General features: G+C 49.0%; 2 protein-coding genes across 3 annotated transcripts in view; both read right to left on the minus strand.

Annotated features, from left to right (window-relative positions):
- Positions 1 to 1,494, minus strand: part of slit1a (slit homolog 1a (Drosophila)) — a 14,469-nt gene extending 12,975 nt beyond the window's left edge. The window contains exon 1 of the mRNA XM_056609816.1: positions 1,325 to 1,494. Within this exon, the coding sequence (XP_056465791.1) occupies positions 1,325 to 1,494 (170 nt within the window). The remainder of the gene's footprint in view (positions 1 to 1,324) is intronic.
- Positions 1,495 to 7,246: 5,752 nt separating this feature from the next.
- Positions 7,247 to 18,009, minus strand: LOC130404661 (rho GTPase-activating protein 19-like). Of its 2 annotated transcripts, none has more exons than XM_056609516.1 (11): positions 17,934 to 18,009; positions 17,380 to 17,633; positions 16,973 to 17,053; positions 16,352 to 16,561; positions 15,531 to 15,757; positions 15,084 to 15,170; positions 14,315 to 14,380; positions 12,767 to 12,973; positions 12,040 to 12,135; positions 10,317 to 10,415; positions 7,247 to 7,396 (listed from the first exon to the last, which is right to left on the minus strand). In XM_056609516.1, exons 1-11 carry the CDS (start codon positions 17,984 to 17,986, stop codon positions 7,361 to 7,363), a joined length of 1,416 nt encoding a protein of 471 aa, XP_056465491.1. In that variant the 5' UTR covers positions 17,987 to 18,009; the 3' UTR covers positions 7,247 to 7,360. The 2 variants fall into 2 exon arrangements, with proteins under 2 accessions (XP_056465491.1, XP_056465490.1); XM_056609515.1 differs by having other exon boundaries at positions 7,247 to 7,399.
- Between the last annotated feature and the right edge of the window lie 195 nt (positions 18,010 to 18,204).

Genomic DNA, 18,204 nt, shown 5'->3' on the forward strand with positions numbered 1-18,204 from the left:
TGGGGGGGGGGCATGCAGGGGTGTGTGTGTGGGGGGGGGGGGGGATGCAGGGGTGTGTGTGGGGGGGTGGGGGGATGCAGGGGTGTGTGTGTGGGGGGGGGGGGGGAGGATGCAGGGGTGTGTGTGTGGGGGGGGGGGGGGATGCAGGGGTGTGTGTGTGGGGGGGGGGGGGGGGGAATGCAGGGGTGTGTGTGGGGGGGGGGGGGGGATGCAGGGGTGTGTGTGTGGGGGGGGGGGGGGGGATGCAGGGAGTGTGTGTGTGTGTGTGGGGGGGGGGGGGGGGGGGATGCAGGGTGTGGTGTGTGTGTGTGTGGTGTGTGTGTGGTGTGTGGGGGGGGGGGGGGGGGGGGAAATGAAAGGTAAATAAGTAAACCAAGGAGGATTCCTAAAGAGCAGCGCCCCCGGTGGCGGGCTGCTAGGTGGCCTAATGGACCGCGGTCTCCGTCTAACAGGAAGAGGGCCGTGTGTTGGCCTTGGGGAGGGACCAACGGTAAGTTAATATTAAACCATTCCATATACAAAAAGGGAAAAAGTTGCATTATATTGAAGAACAACTGCACACTGGAGTCCTTAAAAGTTCCTGTAACATTCCAACACATTTTTTGGTGTTTTTGGTCGAGCATGAAAACAGAGAACAAAACACTAAGTGGCAGGTATGTAAATGATGGACAGAAGTACACATCTGCTCTGCTCCTTCTGTCCCTCAAGCCTATTTATACCTGACTGGAATGTCACACACACACACACACACACACACACACACGCACACACAAACACACAGGCACACACACACACGTAATATATACTTAGTTGCAAGAACACACATACACACTCACACTCACTCACTCCCTCACTTACAATTACAACCACACACACACACAGACAGGCTAGGCTATTGTTCACTCACTCTTAGCAAAGTCATGTGTGTGTCTTCACTCTGGAGGAACCCTGAGGAACTCACTGGATAGAGACAGACATACAGACAGAATTCAGACTCAGGATACCCTGAATGAGACCGACAGACTGACAGACAGACAGACAGACAGACAGACAGACAGACAGACAGACAGACAGACAGACAGACAGACAGACAGACAGAATTCAGCCTCAGGATACCATGAATGAGGACACACAGAGAGACAGACAGAATTCAGACTTTGCATACCCTGCATGATGACACACAGACAGACACAGACAGAGAGAGCAGGCATACAAGCAGACATGCAGACAGACAGTTCTGCAGACAGACAGGCAGAAGGAGAGCAGACTCCTGCACACAGAAGTGCACAGTGAGGCAGAACCCTGGGAACAGGTTGGTACTCACAGTCTCTCCGTGGTGCGCGGTATGTTCCGGGGCATGGTGCGGAGCCCCAGCCCGTGGCAGTCCACAGTGGTGCCGCTGCAGGCGCACAGGGCAGGGCAGGCGCTGGCATAGCCCACCGCCGCGCTGGAGAGGACCGCCAGACACATCCACAGCCCGGCCAGCCTGCCCATGCCTGCCCCAGAACGGCTTCCTTTAATGGGCATGATCACCGCTGCTGCAGCCTGCTCCTGAACAAGCGGCTACTGTCTGTCCACCTCTCCCCCTCTCTCTAAAGTAAGAAGGAGAAGAAGGAAAAAGAATCCCGCTGACGCACCGCAAGTCCTCTGCAATCACGGCCGATTCACGCTGGTTAAAAATAGATGAAATCTGACAAAAGCGAACAATAAACACTGTTATCTTCTTGACTGAGGGGAAAAATAGAAAAATCCTTTTTTTTCTGACGGGTCTCTAAACGTCTGGCTGCAGGTTTAATTCAGTAACTTCCTTTCAGTTGTTTCAAATACAAAAGACTTCTCTCCTCCTCTCGTCACACGGCTCTCCTTCAAACTCTGCTCCTGTGTTGTGGGAGTTGCTGCGCTGCTCGCTGCTCTCGCTCTGTGCTGCTCCGCTCGCCTGAAGAGAGGGAATAAGGAAGGAGCAGAAAGAACCCAGCCTCGTCCTCTCCCTCCCTCCCTCCCTCCCTCCCTCGCTCATTCACATATACACACACACACACACACACACCAGTCATCCATCAGAGGGATCTACAAATAGCAGAACCCCCCCACCCTCTCGACTCCACCCCTCCCCCACACCTCTCCCTCTTTGCTCAGCCCCCCCCCCCCCCCCCCACTACAGCACCACCCTTAACCTCCCCCCTGCCCACAATCTCTCTCTCTCTCTCTCCCTCTCTCTCTCATATACACGAACACACACACACGCACACAAGCACACGCGAGAACACACACACACACACACACACACACACACACTCCTAGCCCTGCTCCAGAACACGGTGTAAAGTGAGGCTGGCCTGGAGGAGGTGGATTCCATTGTCTTCACTCTATTAACAATATAAACCTGAGTGGCTTCATCTCATCCTCTCTGCCCGTTGTCTCTTTATCACCCACCCTCCCTCCCTCCCTCCCTCCCTCCCTCCTCCGACGGCCCCCACCCCCACCACCACCCCCAGTGAGAGACCTAACCACAGCCCTGAGGGAGAATGTGTGTGTGTGTGTGTGTGTGTGTGTGTGTGTGTGTGTGTGTGTGTGTGTGTGTGTGTGTGTGTGTGTGTGTGTGTGTGTAAGGAGTATCCTTTGAGGAAGAAAGGAATCAACACCTAAGCCCCTAGAGGGGAAAGGCTGGCATAAATGATGAGTGAGTGTGAGTGTAGTTGGACTCAGAGCCCACACAGATAGACACACACACACACACACACACACACACACACACACACACACACACACACACACACACACACACACACACACACACACACACACACACACACACACACAAACACACAGGCTGCATCAGGGAAACTGCTTTGGTTTCACTTTGCCGTTAGAAACTCCACACCAGAATTCAGAAGCGTCCATTTAAAATGTTCTTTAAGACAAGTTGACGCAGAAGAACTGGAATGGCTATCGGATATAGACATCGAGCACACAACACAAACAAGTGTGGCAAAAAAAGTCATAGTCTGGTAGTAGTAGTCTGGTAGTCTAAACCACTGGTTTTCTATACACATATAAAGGTAAAGACAGACACAGACACAGATAGACAGAGAGACTCCCCATAAAAAGAATCATCCCACTGGTCTTTAACCTTTGCTAATATGAAATTTCACTTTTTCTGTTTGTTCAATGATTGCACTATTGCAGATATCCTGCAGATTGGAAACACATTGTATCTTTAACTTATCTGTTTATAGTATTTAATATTCTAATACTTGATAAGCATATATATTTGGTATTTAACGTTTTATATTTTGACCTAATTTTTCACCTGCTTTGGCATGCCAATGAAGTTTGGCAATTGTATTATATTGAGAGAGAGTGTGAGAGAGAGAGCGAGAGAGAAACAGAGCGAGAGCGAGAGAGAGAGAGTGGAGGTGTGTGGGAATGATTTAAGTGGAACAGGATGAATGCCCCTCTGCCCGTCTTAAAACACACACATGTTCATTTGTACATGCAGGTACATGCACGCGCTCCAACACACAGACACACAAGCATACAGACAACACACACACACACACACACACACACAGGGAGCCAGTAAAAGTGTCAGAGCAGCATAGATCTTCACTTCCATGAATGACTAATTAAAGGGCAGACGCTGGAGTTTAGCGGTAATGGGAGGAGGAGGAGGAGAGGCCGGTCCCACGTGCACGCTCCTCACAGTGCACGGGGAGAGGAATGCACCCAGAACACAATGCAGGGGAATCTCAGCCATGCCGCTGAGAGGAAGTGAGGGAGGACATGTTGACCGCTTTACCATCAGCCCGCGAGAAGGACGCAGCGGAACGGAGAACATCAGGTCCCGCGGGAAGGGGACGGAACCCGACGCAGGGGGACGGAACCCGACGCAGGGGGACGGAACCCGACGCAGGGGGACGGAACCCGACGCAGGGGGACGGAACCCGACGCAGGGGGACGGAACCCGACGCAGGGGGACGGAACCCGACGCAGGGGGACGTCCCACCTTAAAGAATGAACACTGTTGCATCGGTGGGGGTCCGGTGGTGGACTGATCACCAAGTAAGCAAGCTCTCTCATTGAGCAAAAAGCTCAACAGGAGTAAGCACTCATTCCAAGTTATTTGCTGTATTATGTCTGACGTCATGTTGATAACCAGGGTAGTGTGACTCTGTATCAGCGCTTTACAATGCAAACAAGAAACACAAACCAAGGTTTGTGTTTGCATTTGATGATGGACACACGCTGGTACTCTTTTCACAAAATTTTAACATTTAACGGGCTACAGTGTTTCAGTGTGACACATTAAGAAACCTGCATTGGAAAAAGATAAGTCTCAACAGAAACAACCACGTTAAGATGTAGACACAGAGGAAGCATGCATTAATTTGTTTTCACCACACTTCTATAATACGCCAAACACAAAGAGGCTCTGGCACATATTTATTTTGGTTGGCTTCTAAAACAAAACACAGCCATCACTTTTAAAGAGTGCCAGACAGAATAATCATGAAATACAGCATAGGGGAAGAGACTTTGGACTAGAAGGCTCATTTTAAAATGCCCTTATATTTTCTAGAGGTTTCTGTGTTTACAGCATATAACGTACTGTTGATTACAGTTTGTCAGACAGGCCAATGGAGAGCCCATGTGGGGTAGGAACGCTAAATTAAAACTGCATCGACTCAGAGAACAATTCCCTCTGTCCTGCCATGGAAGCTGTCTGTTGAGTATTTAGGGAACTTGAGCAAGAGCTCGGGCCACAGGAACAGATGTGTACAACATATACTTACAATTCCAAACATGCATTGACATGGATACCATAATGACACAGCGATTGCATTCCTGCAGTTATGGCAAACTGCCCTGTCAGATTTTTTAGTTTCTCGCCGTTTTTTTTATCCAGTCATACTTGACCTCAGTTCGTTTTTATTGCTGATAAATCATACACAGAAAGTAAATTGAAATGATAAAAAAAAAACAGGAAATTGTTTTTTCTTACTGCATGTTTTTGTCCCAATTGGCTGCAATAGACCTACTTAAAGTTTCTTAGGAGTTTATGGTCAATAATTTATTTGAAATAAATGAATGTTTTGGCAAAAACAGCTAGTGTAGGACACAGTTGAATTAACAACGGCCTATAAAGAAAATGAAGAATATAGTAAAAAAAATAATAATGGCTCTCTATAGACCATTGTCTGGAATATATTCATCTTTAGTCATACTACAACTGTATATTTTAATGCGCAATGAGAAAAAAAATGCATAATGCAGACTGTTCTACAAGATAATTACAAGGGGCGTCAATGGCCACAAACAAGTACGAGGGTTTTACAGAGAGCAAGGGAGAGGTCAATACAAACATCTGAATCTTTTTCATGGAGATAGATGGCGAGTTGTGTTTAACATGCCCTGAGAACAATAGTTTTAGACAGCCTTAGCGGGAATTTGAGCATTTGTTTATAAACAGTGCCACCTTGTGGTTTAGAAGGAAACGGCCAATGCGGATTAATAACAAGATCACCGCTAAATAATTGTAACCTAGAAGGATAAGGGGTGAGAAATCGGTCAAAATAGGCAATAGATTGTAGACTAAATTCATCTTGATGCTGAAAAAACGTGTGGCTTGTCCGTTTAGTAAATAAACACATTGGCTTAATGTCTTTTAATGAAAGTGGTTTGCATTGCTTCACATTTGCGCAGCTTTTACACTGCATGATGGCGAACAAGATCATTAGCCATATATTCAGTAACCTCAGCACTGTGTTCGAATTTCACAGAAATGGAAAGGAAATGTGCACTGAAAGAGTAGAACTCAAACAAGGGTCAGATTTGAACAACACCAGTTTCAAAATTCAAAGCACATTCGGGTTCAGGTTTTAAGTAAAAAGATATTTACCTCGGATCCCCACGGTAAAACCATGGGCAACGAAAAATCTAAATAAAAACTCAAATATAAACAAAAAGGTATTTACCAAAAAACAAGATATGAAATGGCATACACAATTCCAGGCCTGTAGAAAAGACTAACTTAACAAACAAAACAATATATATTGTATAACAGCAACGTTGAGACAATGTTTTGGGCTTATCACAGTTTTGTCTTTGGATAAAAAAAAAAGATCCAGTCCCATTAGATACTAGTACAAACCATCCTGCTCCCTCACCTTATTCCACTTGATCCATTACCCCCCACCACCTTTACTATATATTAACCCCATAAAGCTTTCTGAATTTAAATCTCATAAATGTAGCCTAATAAGAAAATAGATTAAAAAAAGAAAATGTAAACACTTAAATAAGTAAACGTTAAAAGAAAAAGGCATAGGCTATCTCAACATAAATGTTCTCGTTAAGGCTTAGCTTTTCAGTCTATCAGCAGAATAAAGAAATCTGTAATCTGTTTAACGGCCTGTGTAGATAACACCAAATACTCACAACAGCCAGGCCTAAAATATTAATAATGTGATCTTATTCTGCATATTTCATTGCACCTGAAGAATATTGTTTTTTACACTTTTGATAACTGAATTTTAAAGAACAAGACCAGAACTTGTGCAGCGTAAAAGCCTCTGGGAGTCTCCTTCAGCCGCTGAGAGACAGCAGCAGGGCTCGAGGAACAGCCGACCGGCTGACGAGCACTAGCTTCATTAACTCTGCATGAAGACAGAGGAAAAGACACACCACGCACCCACGTGGCAACACCCCCACAGTCGCACACACACCCCCACATCCCCACAGTCGCACACACCCCCACAGCCCCACTGTCGCACACACACACACACACACACACATCCCCACAGTCGCGCACACACCCCCACAGCCCCACTGTCACACACACACACACACACACACACACACACACACACACCCACATCCCCACAGTCGCGCACACACCCCCACAGCCCCACTGTCGCACACACACACACACACACACACAGCACCACTGTCGCGCACACACACACACACACCACACACACACACACACACACACACACACCCCCCCACTGTCGCACACACACACCCCCCCACAGCCCCACTGTCGCACACACACACACACACACACACACAGCACCACTGTCGCACACACACACACACACACACCCCCCCACTGTCGCACACACACACCCCCCCACAGCCCCACTGTCGCACACACACACACACACACAGCCCCACTGTCGCACACACACACACACACACACACACACAGGCCCAATGTCGCACACACACAAAGGCCCACTGTCGCACACACACACACACACACACAGGCCCAATGTCGCACACACACACCGGCCCACTGTCGCACACACGTCGCACACACACAAAGGCCCACTGTCGCACACACGTCGCACACACACACTCACACCGAGGTCTCCTTCGCTGGCCCCGCGCAGGTCTTCTGAAGAGAGGGAGAGAGAGACACATTAACGTCGGCACTCTGGTGCGGAGGCCATCTCATGACGGATGAAACCCCGCACGAGCTCGACCAGGGAGTCATGGCCCAAGTAGCTGCTGAAGTGGCCAAAGGGAATCTTTCATTCATTTATGCCAGTGTGATGGAAGCCATCTTGCTGACGTCATTTCTTTAAAAGACCTGGCTAGCACTGTACTGTACAAACATGTAGCACAGAAGAGAGCTGTAGAGTAGGAGACAAAACCACAGGAAAGAGGAGTCGGATAAAAATAAAGTAACATCATGGATAGAGCAGAGAGCTCCACACTAATGGACTCGGTTGCTAGTGCGATTAATGGTCTGTTATTCAGAAATAGGTTTCTGACAAATGAAAGGAACTATTAATGCACATGTGTGAATTGCGTACAGTCCAGCCTAGCCAACAATGCACAGCTGGAACCATGAGCGCCTCAGGGTTCTATAGACGCAACGCGTCAGCATCAGCTGACCACTGAGCTACCCTACAGACCCAGTACATTCACAAAGAAAAAGACCTTTCAAAGGCGTTGATTGAATACAGATATATCTTGGTGGGAGCTAGTGTCATGCTGAATCCATTAAGCCTGACACATTAGCTGTGTTCGACATCGTTCCCTGTCACGGATAGAGTGCACTACATAGGGATAGAGTGCACTACATAGGGATAGAGTGCACTACATAGTAGGGGTGTGCCAAATAATCGTCATGATGATGCATCGCGATTCTAATTTTCACGATCTACTGCATCGATTGTTGACGCCAAGAATCGATTATTAATTTTAAAAAATGAATAATTAAAAAAAATAAAATAAAAATTATATAGTTTTATAAAGCCTATTCACTTTTTGTGGCATCAGTTTGTCCTCTTATGTTTATGAAATGATATTGTTGTTATAATGGCAGCTACTTCCAAAACGGGAAATGTTTGAATGTTTTCATTTCATTGGTTTAAAGGACCACTGAGGCCATGTAAACGGCACTGATTATCCTTATTTTGTTATTTTAAGTTTTATAGATCCTTAGCACTTCTTGTCAGTGTATCCAGTAATAGTCGTTTCAATAAATACAGCTATGTATGAATTGAGTTGCTTTGAGTTATCAATTGAACACACTATCCAGATCATACACAGCCAGTCAGCCACTGGTAATGGCTTAATTTTTTTTTAACAGTGTTCAGTGAAAATTCGCAATGCATCGCAATAATTCAAGTATCGCGATGCATCGTGATAGAATCGCATCGTGGCATGTGAATCGTGATACGAATCGAATCGTGACTTATTTGGCAATACCCACCCCTACTACATAGGGATAGAGTGCCCTACATAGGGATAGAGTGCCCTACATAGGGATAGAGTGCCCTACATAGGGATAGAGTGCCCTACATAGGGATAGAGTGCCCTACATAGGGATAGAGTGCACTACATAGGGATAGAGTGCCCTACATAGGGATAGAGTGCACTACATAAGGGGCTCGGTTAATTTCATGCACTTTATAGTGCACTTAAAATACCCCAAATTTGAGTGCACGTATGACGTCCCCTACATGTTACTCCCGTATACCACAACGCAATGCGGCCGTGTTTTTCCGGAGGAGAAGAAGAAGATGAATAACCGCAAAAACGAGTCTCAGAAATGTTCAGCGTAGTGTCCGAATTCTCGTTTGTTCGTTCCCTGTATAGTGCACTATATCATGAACACTATGTAGGGAATAGTGAGCGAGTGAATAGGGAACGATTTCGAACAGTTATTGTTTCTGTTCCCAAGTGAATCTGGAGGGGAGGGCTACTGCAGCCAATGATGGGAAGCTTGGAGTGTACCCTGGCTGCCTGGCCTGGCCGGACAAGAGGGGACTTACTCACAGACACATCTATTTTTAGAATGCAACGCATCTGCAGCAGGAATAGGCCTGATGATGAACGGCAATATTACCAACCAAACATGTAATGCTTATTCTCCATCAAAACAGTCAGAGTTATCAGAGTATTCATTATTTATTTTTGCAAACGTTCAAAACACATTTTCCTTACAAAAATAAATATGCGTCTCACAATTTAAATCACGTTGAACCAAGGCCTGTAACGGTTTAAAAAAAACAAAAACGAAACAAGTAGCCTAACCATTGCAAATAATTTAAAGGTGCAAATAAAACGGCAGTAAATGGACTATGGGAATACTCAGCGTTGTGATCTTTTCTACACGGCCGGGATTACAGCTGCGTCTTGCGGCGGTGAAAATAGCCGACACACTTGGTTGCTGCGGGTCTGCTTTCCCGAACTCACCGTTGTGTTTCAGGAGCATATGTTGCCGCATAGTACTTGTAGTACTCTGGTAGCTCGATTTCGCTCTGCAGATTTTACATTTCACCTTATGATCTCCTATTTCTTTAAAGTATTTCAATTCTTTGCTGCGCTTTGCTTTAACTGCCATCTCTTAACTTTTTGAATTCTGGCGTGCCTGCACACGGAAATTTGATACATTTCATTTGCTTTGTGCCCACGTGACGGCATGCGTTAGTGGCGCCGCACAGAAAATTGATACATTTGCTTCAGAAAACTTTGTTTGTGTGTGTATATGCAAATTCGAGTTTGCCTGTCCACCAACCGAGTTCATTTGTAACGAGGAGTACTCGAGTAATCGATTCCTCACGCCCATCCCTACTGGATACCCATCTACCGCATGGGGGGCAGGACAGGGGTAGGTCGTTTGAGGCTCCGTTGAACGGTACAGGGTTCAATCCCCGATGTCTGCATCCCATAGTGAGGTTCCTACCCTCCGGCTTGCCCCTTACTGACTGGTATCTAGGATTCACTGAGCGTAAGCGGCTTCGGGTCACAGCGTTGGCTGCGTTCCTGAAGTGGTGAGGGTAATCAACGGTAATACTCACTCCTGTAGAGATGGCGTTCTCCTTCCCATGGCTGTCTGCAGGCGACCCTGGCCGTCCGTTGGTCTTGTCGGCTGACGCCTGGTTACCCAACACCCTCCTCTGTGTGTTCAATAGACACAAACATGGGGACGACACTGTTTCAACACCTGGGCTGGTGGAATGCAGCTCTGGGGTCATGACTCCAATAGACAATTGATGGTGCCAAGAATGAAGGCGTTTGGAAGGAGAAGCTTACCCTGGAACCCAACTATTTATTTAGTTACCAAAAAAGTTTAGATACTGTCGGCACCGTCTCCTAGGGTTTGGCCAAAGAAATGACGTTTGATTATTCCTTGGAGTAAAAAAATAAAAAAACACAGAACAATCTCTCTCCCTCTCTCTGAGAACGCGCAGCATGGACGGATAAATGATTTCTTAATGGGGTCGAGGAAGACACCTCACCCTAACCGCTCACGAGGAGCAGGCTATTGCTATGCATGGTGGACCCCACCCTCGCAGTGTGAATGTGGGTATAAATGGTTGTACGTTGGATAAAAGCGTCTGCTAAATGCCCTGAATGTCATTCATGTTATTCTAACACAGCTTTACATTTTTTTTCAGATTCCATTCTAGTCTCATTTTGAATATCCGTTGGCAGCCCTCACACAGGGTACCCCCCAGTAAGCGGGACTGACTAGGTGTGAGTAATTGAGTGAAATTATTAATGAGAACAAAGCTAGATAATCTCCACCCTCATAATTCAACGAGGAGGAGGAGTGCATGTTGAGCCTCCCTTAGCTTCGCCTGCATCACGCCGTTTCCCCCCTCCTATGGGGGGAGTTACAACTCCCCGGGGGCTGCAGTTACATACGTATGTTATCACCTCCACTCAGGGGTCCATATTCCTCCTCTTCGACCGCATAGACCCTCTGGGGGGGCTCCTTAAGGGAGGAGGCGTGGCCTATCATCACACCAGGCCACACGGTCGCCCAATCGAGGGACTCACACTGCAGTCCGCCGCAGTCACGCCGTGTTCACACCCCCTCTGTCCGTCGACGGACCTCATTGACTTTGCATGAGGCGCTCCCGCAATGCATTGTGGGTCCGTCCGTTCTGTCGGCTCCGTGGCCCGAGTCAAAAAGTTTAGAAATGTTCAACTTTTCAGGCAGCGACGGATCCATCGGCCGAGGGTTCAGAGACCGGGGGACCGACCCACTGGAGGGTAACGGGCTGAGGCCGAGGGGTTCAGAGACCGGGGGACCGACCCACTGGAGTGGAACGGGCTGAGGCCGAGGGGCTCAGAGACCGGGGGACCGACCCACTGGAGGGTAACGGGCTGAGGGGTTCAGAGACCGGGGGACCGACCCCCTGGAGGGTAACGGGCTGAGGGGTTCAGAGACCGGGGGACCGACCCACTGGAGTGGAACGGGCTGAGGCCGAGGGGTTCAGAGACCGGGGGACCGACCCACTGGAGGGTAACGGGCTGAGGGGTTCAGAGACCGGGGGACCGACCCCCTGGAGTGGAACGGGCTGAGGCCGAGGGGCTCAGAGACCGGGGGACCGACCCACTGGAGGGTAACGGGCTGAGGCCGAGGGGTTCAGAGACCGGGGGACCGACCCACTGGAGGGTAACGGGCCGAGGGGTTCAGAGACCGGGGGTCCGACCCACTGGAGTGGAACGGGCTGAGGCCGTGCGTGCGTGCGTGCGTGCGTGCGTGAGGGCGTGTGCGTCTCCTGCCTGTACCTTGATGATGCCTCCCAAGGAGCGTGAGCGCCGGTGCTTCCTGTTGAAGGGACTCTGGGGGTCCGGCGCGGGGGTCCCCGGCTTCTGCTTCTCCAGCTGGAGGGGAGACAAGCGAAGCGTTACACGCCCAGACCCGGAGGGAGGGGCTTCGGTCTCTGGTCCATATGGACGGCCCCCCGGCCCCCCTGCAGGGCCCAGGCCCGGAGTGAGGGGCTTCGGTCTCTGGTCCATGTGGACGGCCCCCCGGCCCCCCGGCCCCCCTGCAGGGCCCAGCCCGGTCCATTATGGTCAGTATTGAATCACGATTATTCAAACGATTACTTTGTGAGTTTGCAACATGATGTATTTATTCAGCGTGTCTCTCTCCAGAACTCTTTGTAACTGAGAACTCTGAAAATTTGCCTTAAAGAAAATACACAAAATGGTCAAAACTAAAATGTCCAGATCTAAAATAATGTACCGATATGTATCCAGCAGGACCCTCATCCTGTTACATTTAATTAAAATAAAAATAAAAAACGAAAATTTGATCATATTAGTTTTGTGATCGTTTGATGCTAAAATCGAATTTGTGATCAAAATTGGATGAACGGCCCAGCCCCAACACACACACACACACACACACACACACACACACACACACACACACACACACACACACACACACACACACACACACACACACACACACACACACACACACACACACACACACACACACACACACCTGTCTGACGAGCCTCTTCTTCTTGGCGGAGGCCGGCATGCTGCAGATCTGCTGGTGCAGCTCCCTGAGGGCGTGCTCCGTGTGGGGGGTCCCCCCCGCCGGAGAGCCGGCCCCCGGGGGGCCCCCGCCCCGGGCCGACAGGGGGGCCGGGGGAGGGGGGGGCGTGTTGAAGCAGACCTCCCCAGAGCTGCAGAGAGACAGGTCGTCCTGCCGCCACAAGACCGGGGGGGGAGAGAGGGAGGGAGGGTGAGACAGGAAGGCCTTGGAGGGTGAGACACTGGGGGAGGGTCTGAGGGTGAGACACTGGGGGGGGGTCTGAGGGTGAGATACTGGGGGAGGGTCTGAGGGTGAGACACTGGGGGGGGGTCTGAGGGTGAGACACTGGGGGGGGGTCTGAGGGTGAGATACTGGGGGAGGGTCTGAGGGTGAGACACTGGGGGGGGGTCTGAGGGTGAGACACTGGGGGGGGTCTGAGGGTGAGACACTGGGGGAGGGTCTTAGGGTGAGACACTGGGGGAGGGTCTGAGGGTGAGGCACTGGGGGGGGGTCTGAGGGTGAGACACTGGGGGAGGGTCTGAGGGTGAGACACTGGGGGGGGGTCTGAGGGTGAGACACTGGGGGGGGGTCTGAGGGTGAGATACTGGGGGGGGGTCTGAGGGTGAGACACTGGGGGGGGGTCTGAGGGTGAAGCACTGGGGGAGGGTCTGAGGGTGAGACACTGGGGGAGGGTCTGAGGGTGAGGCACTGGGGGGGGGTCTGAGGGTGAGGCACTGGGGGGGGGTCTGAGGGTGAGGCACTGGGGGGGGGTCTGAGGGTGAGACACTGAGGGGGGGTATGAGGGTGAGGCACTGGGGGAGGGTCTGAGGGTGAGATACTGGGGGAGGGTCTGAGGGTGAGACACTGGGGGGGGGTCTGAGGGTGAAGCACTGGGGGAGGGTCTGAGGGTGAGACACTGGGGGAGGGTCTGAGGGTGAGGCACTGGGGGGGGGTCTGAGGGTGAGGCACTGGGGGGGGGTCTGAGGGTGAGGCACTGGGGGGGGGTCTGAGGGTGAGACACTGAGGGGGGGTATGAGGGTGAGGCACTGGGGGAGGGTCTGAGGGTGAGATACTGGGGGAGGGTCTGAGGGTGAGACACTGAGGGGGGGTATGAGGGTGAGGCACTGGGGGAGGGTTGGAGGGTGAGACACTGGGGGGGGGGTTGGAGGGTGAGGCAGTGGGGGGCGTTGGGGGTGAGACACTGGGGGAGGGTTGGGGGGTGAGACAGTGGGGGGCGTTGGGGGTGAGGCAGTGGGGGGTGAGGCAGTGGGGGGTGAGGCAGTGGGAGGCAGTGGGGGGTGAGGCAGTGGGAGGCGTTGGGGGGTGAGGCAGTGGGGGGCGTTGGGGGGACTACGTCTCTAACATTGTAGTAGTGCAGTCGTAACATAGATGTATATAAATAATGAGTGGGACCTGGAGAAATGAATGAATGAATGATGTTGAATTCACTTCAAATGGAGGATGGCTACTTAGTGGAAAGGGAAATGGGCTTCACGTTGCAGGCTCACCGACCTTTGACTGAAGGGTGTTCGAGCCGGTGAAATATGCTCGGGCGTATTCCTTCACATAAGCAGGAGCCTGTAATTTACACAAGAACAACAAAAATCACACTTAAGGCATGAGAGTGAATTGGTGTCAAATCAGTTCTGCTTCAGGAGGGCGCTGCACTCTGGCTTTTGAAGGCTCCAGTCTGATGGCCTTTTGTATTGAACCACTCCTGTGAATTGCGTCAACACTAACTGTTATTTAGCTGTGGTGAGAATATTCTCCATGTTGGGGTCGTTTGATGGTAGTTTGACAACCAATCAAATAGCCACTGTTTTAAAGTTGGGCCAACTGGGAACGTTTAAAAATGTAAATTATACCCCATCCACATGTAACCATGGAAACAAGACCACTTGGCATTCAGCTATTTTAGTCAGGGGGCTTAGGAACATAATGAGAATATTTTAAACCCAACGTAGGTAATATAAATCTATTTGTTCAAAAGATTTCCCTTCCCTGTACGTGCACCAACAGGGTCAATATTTGATGTGAACCACCACAATACAAATCACAAATCCAGCTAAACAAGGTTGAAAATATTATACTGGGATTTATGATCCAACTAGTCGCAAATGGCCACTCAAATAATAGGAAATAATTTGAGGCGTTAATACAGTAAAATCTGGTTTTAAAATATTTTAGCTAATAATTGAAAGGCATAAGTCGTGCCATTAAATTATTATTGTCAACATGACATGGTAAGAAAACAAATGAAGGAAAGATTCTGAGTACTCACCCTGAACAGTTTCTGGGAGTGCTTGATAAGAAACGCTATGCCGTTATTGAGATTCTTGATGTTACTCTGCAGATCGTTGGCCGTTACCTGGAACAAATGACAAGAACAGTACTAGAATAATAATGAGCACAATCCATTTCTGGAAAATCATTGCATATTTATGGGTGGAAATAACACTGAAAAAGTGTTTCAAAAAGGGGGAGCGACATGTAAAGAAATAAAGAAATAATGGAGGGTGGCGCTTTGTGTTTTCTTAAACAAGTTTTCCTTAACAACGTCCGATAAGTTGCTTTATAAAAGGCGCGCCCTGTATCTACACTGTCCGATACTTTTCAATAATCGATCCCCAACATAATAAACAGCATCACCTTTCAGACAACCCATGACCGTTAGCCATATCTTTAGACTACAGACATATCGAGACCAAAGAACCCGCAGGCGCCCTACGTTCTTGGGCCAGATGATGTGCGGGGCGAACATGGTGGCCAGGTTGATGGCGGACATCTTGTTGGCGTGCTGGTTGCGGGCGGTGTGGTACAGCAGGTCCAGCAGCAGCTTCAGTAGGCTGCGGTTGGCCGGCGGCAGCAGCATGAAGAGCAGCTGGAAGGCCTCGATCTGACGCTCCTTGTCGGGAACATCCGTCTTGTTCCCTTGCTCGTCAAACAGAGTGCGTTCTGGGAAAAGAGACCCACGAAAACAAGGAGTTAAATCTGGGGTTGCCACTCTTTGGTAATGATACGTTTCAAGCACTTTTCAAGGACCAGTTCAGGTTATTCCAGGCCCAAAATAAGGCTTAGGCGGCAGGAGAGGAGGAGAAGCGCGCGCGGAGGGACTTCTCAGCTCCCAGAAACTGGGAGGGAACTAAATGAATGGCCTTATTATATACATGTATACACCCAGGAAATACTAACTATTTATTATTGTAAACTCTGATCTGCTCTGGCTTGGTGGTCAGAAGAGGCCGTGGCAACCCTGTAAATCAATCTTTTAGCTTTCTACCACATATTAACTGCCCAAACCTCTGCCCAACTACTTACTTCTTTTCAATGCATTCCTATGCAATGAAAATGTACCGAATCCTCCAGACCCTCATCTTGTTAATAACTCCATACAAATATGTTGCCGTTGGAGGTCAAAAAACTATTGGTTGATCGGAGAAGAATATAGAACTTAATTGACATGATATTGGTTGGCTGACAATCGTGTGAGTTCAAAGTGTGCTTTTCAATCCTAATCCACTGAATGTGGTTGTCTATGTGTGAGCATACCAGCGATCTTCAGGTGGGCGTGGTAGTGGCGATGCGTCAGCAGGGGCTCCGGCAGCTCTCCCAGGAAGGTTTTGAGCAGGGTGGCTGCGTCGTTGGGGTGGAAGTCCCCGGTCTCCAGGTCTATTTCTGCTCCAGAGTTCAACATCTCCCTGAGGGCCGCCTGTCTCAGGCTGTGGCCTGGGACCCGGAACAACCCCTCCACGTGGAGGTCTGGAGGGAGGGGGCCCGACAGAGGGTTAGAGAACGGGGGAGAACCGTGACGACGGCAACACACACACACACACACGCACACACACACACACACACACACACACACACACAGCGAATGAAAGAGGCCCGGCAGAAGTGCTATCTCGTAAATATTTAACTGTAAGGATGTGCTCAGCTTCTATTTTCAGCAGAGTACGTCAGCGGCTTCTGAAAAAACGCTGTGTGCTCAAACTTTGACTCAGCATTACAAGTTACTACAGAGAGGAAGACGTCATTCTTTGACTTTGTAGTACAAACTCCAACAGCATAATATAGTCCGAATTTGACATTTAAAAAGAAAATACAGATGAGATGACTGATCGGCCTTTCAGTATCTCACAAATGTTTTAAAACCCTAATATCAGTACTTACTTTTGCTCAGATATTCAATGAGCTGATAGATCTGAGATATCCCCTCTTCAGTCAGAGGAGCACCAAAAACCAGTCCTTTATCTGAAAGACAGCACATTCCGAATAACTGCATTGGAATTGCTATGGTCTTCTTTCACCATTTAGCTGGAATTTGACATTATTAGAGCGGGCTCTGAAGTAGGAACTGTTTCAATAGCTTTACATCAGGGAGGAGGATTCAGTAATGAATGATAGGCCTATGTCAAAGACTCGTTAGGCTCCCAATACATTCTTCAATACTTCTTTCCAAAATAGTTTGACCAGTGTCATTAAACATGTCGATGACAAACAATAAACCATTTAGTGTAGCCCAAATATGCTGTTTGGTAATACGTATCAGGCAGGGGATATTAATTCAAGGTTTCTACCTTTTCGCTTGAGGAAATTGAAGGAGCGTAGGAACCCGTTGTGGGAGGGCAGCCTCGGCTCAGTGTCTCCTGTGAGCTGGGCGAACTCATCGCCGGGCAGGTCGATGAGACGAGTGATATTACTGAGAACTATGTCCGCAAAGGCCTGCGGTCTGTCGTGTCTCAACCTCTCCACGAAGAAGTCCGGATTGAAGATGACGGGCTTGCCGGAGCCCGACGCCTCCTGACTGATCACAACACTGCACACCGTACCCCTGTTGGTTTTAACAAGGGTAAGATCAGGAGGGTTTAACGGGGAACGGAAACAGACCCGACTGTAGAAACTAGCCCTGCAGCCAAACCTAAACTGTGGCCGGATCGACCATGTAATCCATTACCAACAAGCTATTTGAGTTAGCCAAGTTAGCGTACCCGTCAAACTGTCCGCAGCTCAAATTGAGCTAGGTTAATCCTTTATCTAATAATGCTGGGCGAAATAACCAAATATTTAGTTCAAGTGGTGCAGTTGACTTTTAAACGCGTATGATCGACATAATCGGGACACAATCTCTTACCTTCTGTCGTGTTTGCTATTGTTTATGTTGTGGGTATCGTTTTTGTCTGCCATCTTCGATTCGAATCTTCCGCTGTTTTGCGCTGGCCACGCCCCTGCTTTACTATTGGCTAAAGCGTTCATGTAAAACACGGAGTGGAACCGTTTAATCCATTTGGCTTTAAAACGAACAGACTGCTAGACTGCTTGGTTTGTCAGAGGTCACCTAACTGGGGCGTCCATCTTCTGCTGAAATAGTTTACCAAAGACAATAGGGCCACAATTTCAATTTA

This window comes from Gadus chalcogrammus, chromosome 15, assembly GCF_026213295.1.
Source record: "Gadus chalcogrammus isolate NIFS_2021 chromosome 15, NIFS_Gcha_1.0, whole genome shotgun sequence".
NCBI lineage: Eukaryota > Metazoa > Chordata > Actinopteri > Gadiformes > Gadidae > Gadus > Gadus chalcogrammus.

What these genes read in the sequence shown, in the direction of transcription:
- LOC130404661 (XM_056609515.1), bottom strand. Translation starts at nt 17,986, where the DNA reads ATGGCAGACAAAAACGATACCCACAACATAAACAATAGCAAACACGAC. An exon ending in CAATTTCCTCAAGCGAAAAG is followed by an intron (nt 17,054 to 17,379) that starts GTAGAAACCTTG and finishes GCTGTCTTTCAG; the next exon opens with ATAAAGGACTGGTTTTTGGT. An exon ending in CGAACACCCTTCAGTCAAAG is followed by an intron (nt 12,974 to 14,314) that starts GTCGGTGAGCCT and finishes TTGTGGCGGCAG; the next exon opens with GACGACCTGTCTCTCTGCAG.